Source organism: Penaeus vannamei, chromosome 6 (assembly GCF_042767895.1).
Source record: "Penaeus vannamei isolate JL-2024 chromosome 6, ASM4276789v1, whole genome shotgun sequence".
NCBI lineage: Eukaryota > Metazoa > Arthropoda > Malacostraca > Decapoda > Penaeidae > Penaeus > Penaeus vannamei.
The window spans coordinates 47190969-47196982 of NC_091554.1; the positions used below are offsets into that span (position 1 = coordinate 47190969).

Consider the following 6014-nt stretch of genomic DNA (forward strand, 5'->3'; position numbering starts at 1 on the left):
AAAATGACATATAGTATTTCATCACCTGCAATTAACTTTTAGAAAGAGCTGAAATATGTATATCTTACTGGCTCTCCTCCCCTGCTAACACTATGTTGTCCTTTGTTATTTTCCAAAGAGGTCAGGAAAAATAGGAATACAACGATATATATTCAAAATGGGGTCTAAACAGAGTTCATGTTATGCAATACGGTAGATGACTACTAATAACCTGGCGTATGAGTACTATTGCTATAAATATAGGTTATGATTTATTTGTTTTTATCTTTCATAGCCTTCGTTACAGATGTTTGACTTGATTTGGGCGTATGTCTACCTAATCATACTGAATTTCAACACGGACTAATACTACTTTTCTCTTTCATATACAGAGATAAGGAAAGGTGATTGTAAAATGAAAAGTAGACATACAACAAAAGTTATCGTTACACAAAGGCTCATGCGTAATTTTGACTCTGTTTTGTGAACTTTTTGTTGAGCAAACCCCCAAGAGCACAGGGAGGAAGAGAACCCTTTGAAATTGCAGCATAAACTATCTGTGATAAGCCTTATCGTATAGATAATTTGGGGATTTTTATTAACCCGTTTTACTCTTTACCAGCATCCTTGGGTTTTGCACCGTGGGCTTGCATACTGTTGACTTTGACTGCAATGGGAGCGACTGTGGTACTTGTTGGTTTTTCTTTAGGAACTTTGACCTCTTTTGGTGGTTTCTGTGTGGTGGCGATAGGTCTCCTTGGGTCATTCGGAAGGCCGGACATTGTCGTGAGGACCAAGTCTCTCAGGGTCAGCATTTCCTGTGATGCCTGTTCCCCAAGTCCTTCAGGGGAGTTGGCTTTTGCCAGTACTGGAGGAGTCATCTTGTCCTTTTTCACTTCACTGTCAGGTGAGTCTTCTGCTGTGGGCTTTTCGTGCTTTTCAGCATGGGTCTCTTCATTCGTTTCGTGTTCTGTGGTTGTTTCTTCCTCCTTGTGAGCTGCAGGTGTATCCTGTTCTGTTACTTTGGGGGCTTCTGTTCCTGGCTCAGCATGTGGTTCGGATTCCGCTTCGGGCTCAGGAACGGCCTCTGCTTTGGGTTCCGCATCGGGTTTCGTCTCAAGATCTGATTTTACATCAACTTTGTCTTCCTTGTTTTCGGGCTTAGCTTCCGTTTTCATTTTGGGTTTAGTCTCAGCCATGGGTTCAGATTCTGCTTCAGGTTCGGGTTCAGCCTCAGCTTTTGGCTCTGGTTCAGGGTCGGTCCTGACTTCTGGTTCAGGTTCGGCTTTTGCCTCGGGCTCGGCTTCTGCCCTAATTTCAGGTTCAGGTTCGGGTTCAACCTCTGCCTTAGGCTCAGGTTCAGCCATATCACTTTCGTCCACTACTTTATTGCTGGCTCCTCCACTCGACATGGACTTTGCTTTGGGAGACTCATCTGTAACAATATTGTCAGCATTCATTTTATCTTTGCTCATCTTAGGGTTATCGTGCACCTCAGTCTCTGCATCTGTGGTGGCTTGTGCCTCAACCTCTGACTGTTTATCTTGCTTTGTGGTTTCCTCTACTTGCTCCATTGATTCTGTGTTCTGTTCTGGCTCTTCAGTTTTTGATCCTGATTCCATATGAGCTTCTGTGTCTTTTACATGTTCTGCACTGTGTTCTGGTTCAGCTGCAGGTTCTTCCTCTTCCATTTTTCCTCCATCTTCCACCTTTGAAACACTCATCTCCCCGTTCTTGAGGGTGGCTTCGAGGTCAACCTCAGAATGAATCAGGTTAGTTGGAGAGTGGATAGGACTGTGGGCCTCTGTCTTGACTGTTGATTCTTGCTTGTTGCTAACTCGTTCCATTTTTTGTCCATCTTCCTCTTTGGAGTCACTCGCCTTCTCGTTTTCACGCGTGGCTTCCAGATCTACTTCCGAGTGGATTAGGTTAGTTGGAGAGTGGATCCGAGTGTGTTCTGTTTTGACTTCTGGTTTTCCCATCTCATTCTTGTCAGCCTCTTTGTGATCTGTTACTGTTTCGGAAGGTTCTTTATCCTTCACCTCCACATTCGTGTCCACTCTCACTTCCATATGTTCAACATTTTCATTTTCTTCCTTGTGTCCGTCATCTTCAGAATGAGCAGGGGAATCAGTACTCTCCTCCTCCTCCTCCTCCTCCTCTTCTGAGTTAGCCTTTTCGTCTTTTTCGTTTGTCATCTCAGCTTTGGGTGTCTCGTTCGCCGTATGCATGGCTTTCCCAATATTGTTTCCTTGAGTCTTCGGTTCGTCATTTCCTCCTTTTTCCTTTTCACTCTCCATGTTATCATTCTCCTCACCATCCATGGCTTTGTCGTCATCCATCGCTTCTTTGTTTTCTCCACTACCTGCCTCCTCGCTATCACCACCATCACCCTCCTCTTCACTGGAGTCAGCAGTTCGCAAGTAGATGCTGTCCATTACGTCATCAGAGATCATGCTCGGGGGTGTACCTGTTGCTCGTGGCTCTTCCTCGTGCTGTTCCTCGCTCTCTTCTGTCTCGTTGAACTGCTTTTCCATCTCGAGAATCGCCTGCATGTTGGTCTTCTCTAAGTCATTGTCTCCGAGGGTTTCCATCCTTGCTTTCCCGTCCGTGACCATGTCGGGTGCGTCTGATTCTTCTTCGTCATCTCCGTCGGTTTTGAGTTCTGCATTCCGTTCCTTCAAGACTTTGGATTTGTCCTCCGACTCCTTGTCCATATTGGGCAGAGAATCTTCTTCTTCCGACGTGATTTTGGAATTTTCTCCCGTTGTTTCGGTCTTCATTTCTGCCATGGTTTTATCGGTTTCGGGTTTATCCTCGGCATCGGTCTCTTCCTTGGATTTAGGATTCGGTTCAGCTACATCCTGAAGTTCCAGTTTAGTTTCAGATTCCGCCTCAGATTTGGCATCGGCGGCCATTCTGTGAGACGACATTGATTTGGGTTGAGCTGCCGCGGAATCTGATTTGGCCGCCTTTGCACCGCCTTTCTTGACTTGGGTGTTCTCCTTGACTTCTCCCTCTTCGGCCTTCGTCTTTGGCTCAGGTTCTGGTTCAGTTTCAGGCTCTGGCTCTGGTGTAGCTTTGGGTTCTGCTTCCGGTTCGGGTTCCAGCTGAACCTCCGATTTTGGCTCGGGTTCAGGTTCGGACGTAGCTTCAGGTTCTGGTTCCGGCGAAGCTTTAGGTTCAGCTTCAGCCTCTGGTTCGGGTTCAGGTTCTGACTTCACTTCGGGTTCTGGTTCAGGTTCTGCCTTCGTTTCGGGTTCTGGTTCAGCCTTCGGTTCTGGCTGCGACTCGGCTTCTTCTGCGTCCGTGTGTGTCCCCGCGTGGTCGTCCTCACCCTCGTCCTCCCCTCCCTGGGCGTCACGCGTCACGAGCAGGCTTTCCTTATCGCTGTCGTCCGAGTCGTCATTCATCATGGCTTCGGAGTCGTCCTCTTGGCTGTCATTGTCTGGGTCGTCGCCGTCGTCGTCCTCCTCTGCAATGCTACCCGGGGCGACCAGACTCTCCTCCACCACAGACGTTACTGCGGTTTGGGGATCGACAGCTCCACTTCCCTCCTGACGGAAGACGATCTCATTAGCACCGCAACGAGGGATTAAGTAATCATTGTTACTTACACGGCTGTGCGTCTGGTCACTGGTTTTGTTATCTCTCTCTCTTTCTTTCTCTCTCTCTCTCTCTCTCTCTCTCTCTCTCTCTCTCTCTCTCTCTCTCTCTCTCTCTCTCTCTCTCTCTCTCTCTCTCTCTCTATGGGGGACAATTATCATTATATTCTCTCTCTCTCTCTCTCTCTATGGGGGACAATTATTATATTCTCTTTCTCTCTCTCTCTCTCTCTCTCTCTCTATGGGGGACAATTATCATTATATTCTCTCTCTCTCTCTCTCTCTCTCTCTCTCTCTCTCTCTCTCTCTCTCTCTCTCTCTCTCTCTCTCTCTCTCTCTATGGGGGACAATTATCATTATAATATTTGGATTTCTCATTCTTTCTACCTGTCTACTGATCTATCAGTCTCGTTATTCTCCTTTTTTTCTCTCTCACTATCTTTTTTCATCTCTCAGTCTCCTGAGATTATGCCTCTGCGTGTGTGTGTGTGTGTGTGTGAGAGAGAGAGAGAGAGAGAGAGAGAGAGAGAGAGAGAGAGAGAGAGAGAGAGAAGCACAGACGCCCCGTAACCGCAGGGTCTCGTCCCCGCAGACAGCAGCCGTCCCGCTCAGATGATGCATTATGTAATGTCATGACCAAGGTTGCAGCTAAGTGACTCATTGCGCATAATACTCACAGACACGTGCATAACACACACACACGCACACAAACACACACACATTATATCTACATCTATTTATCTATCTACATATACATAATAAATATGTGCACCACACAAACTCAAACACATTATATCTACATCTACTTATTTATCGATCTATCTCTTTATCTAAATATATTTGTCCATCTATCTCTGTATCTAAATCTATTTATCCATCTATCTCTATATCTAAATCTATTTATCTATTTCTATATCTAAATATATCCATTTATCTATCTATATATACATATGCATGAAAAAAAAATTGTCATAAGGAACTCCCTCTCGAACCTCACCTCCTCCTCCTCCTCAAGGCTGGAGGGTGACACAGCAGGCTCCTTGACCACGTGCTTCCCCAAGTACGAGGACACGAGCGACCTCCTCCCGCGGGTCTCGAGGGCGGGGAAGGACAAGGACGGCCTCCCCAGCGCTCCTGACGCCGCCACGGACACCAACACCACCTGCGGAAGGGGAGGGAGGTTAGAATTGTTTTTTAGGGATTACATTTTATTTTATTTTATTTCTTATTATTAGGAAAAGATTGCATTTTTCTTGGGGGGGGGGGTAGGTTAAATCGTTTGTTTATTATTATTGGTGTTGATTAATGAATTTGTACTGATTTAATTAATGTGTTTATATGTAATGTTTATTGAGTTGTATGTATAATGGGTAATTCGATTAATATTGTCTGTTACTGATGACCTGCCGCTCACTTAGAAACTTACAGTAAGGGCTGTATTAGTAGTAGTTCATTTATGATATTGATATTCACCTTTATCATTACCAATTATTTTCATCATCTTCATCATCACCATTATCATCGTCATCATCATTAATCCTCATTATCGTTGTCATTATCATCATTTTCACCTCCATCATTATTACTTTCGTCATCATCATTATCCTAATTATTCTTAATACTATATCACCATCAGTTTCATCATTTTATCATCACATTGGAGAGTTGGTGAAATTACGAAATTATTCCACGACAAATGAATATATATTACATTATGTAAACTCACTCACTTATACAATTTCTCTCTCTGTCTTTCTCTAAGATTATAATAATGATAACAACAATGTTAATAATAGTAATGATAATAATGATGATAATAACAATAATGATAATAATAATAATAATAATAATAATAATAATAATAATAATTATATATCCCACAACTTGTAGGAAAACAGAAATAATATACTAAGTAATGTCACAACAAGATTTTAACAAGAAGAAATCTACCATTGCATATCCTGCAGTATATTCATGTATTCTGCAGAAAGAGCGTGGAAATGTTGATAATTTCTGTTCAGGGAAACACGTAGGATTTGTGGCAAGATAGAAAGAGAGAGAGAGAGAGAGAGAGAGAGAGAGAGAGAGAGAGAGAGAGAGAGAGAGACAGAGACAGAGACAGAGACAGAGACAGACAGACAAAGAAAGTGATTTAGACAATGAGAAACAGAAATGAAGACAAAAGACGAACAGAGATGAAGACAGAGCAAGATAAACAGAGATAGAGATAAACAGAAAAGAGAGAAGAAGAAAAAGAGGAATTGATCAATACGAAGTCACGTGTTGCCCCCCCCCCCTTCCCCCACCTTCATCACCCCCCCCCCCCTTAACCCTGCCACCACGCCTTTGCAGAATAGTAAGATAAGCACCTTATCGCTTATATTTCCTTTACTCTGATTAAATAGACAATTAAATAAATAAAGGAAGGGA

At 43.6% G+C, this 6014-nt stretch overlaps 1 protein-coding gene across 1 annotated transcript in view; it reads right to left on the reverse strand.

Annotated features, from left to right (window-relative positions):
* Window positions 1-559: 559 nt before the first annotated feature.
* The window catches only part of LOC113820048 (protein starmaker), a 60046-nt gene continuing 54591 nt past the window's right edge, over window positions 560-6014 (reverse strand). The window contains exons 2-3 of the mRNA XM_070123166.1: window positions 4582-4746; window positions 560-3536 (exon numbers count right to left, since the gene is read on the reverse strand). Coding sequence (XP_069979267.1) covers window positions 588-3536; window positions 4582-4746 — 3114 coding nt within the window. The 3' untranslated portion in view covers window positions 560-587. The remainder of the gene's footprint in view (window positions 3537-4581; window positions 4747-6014) is intronic.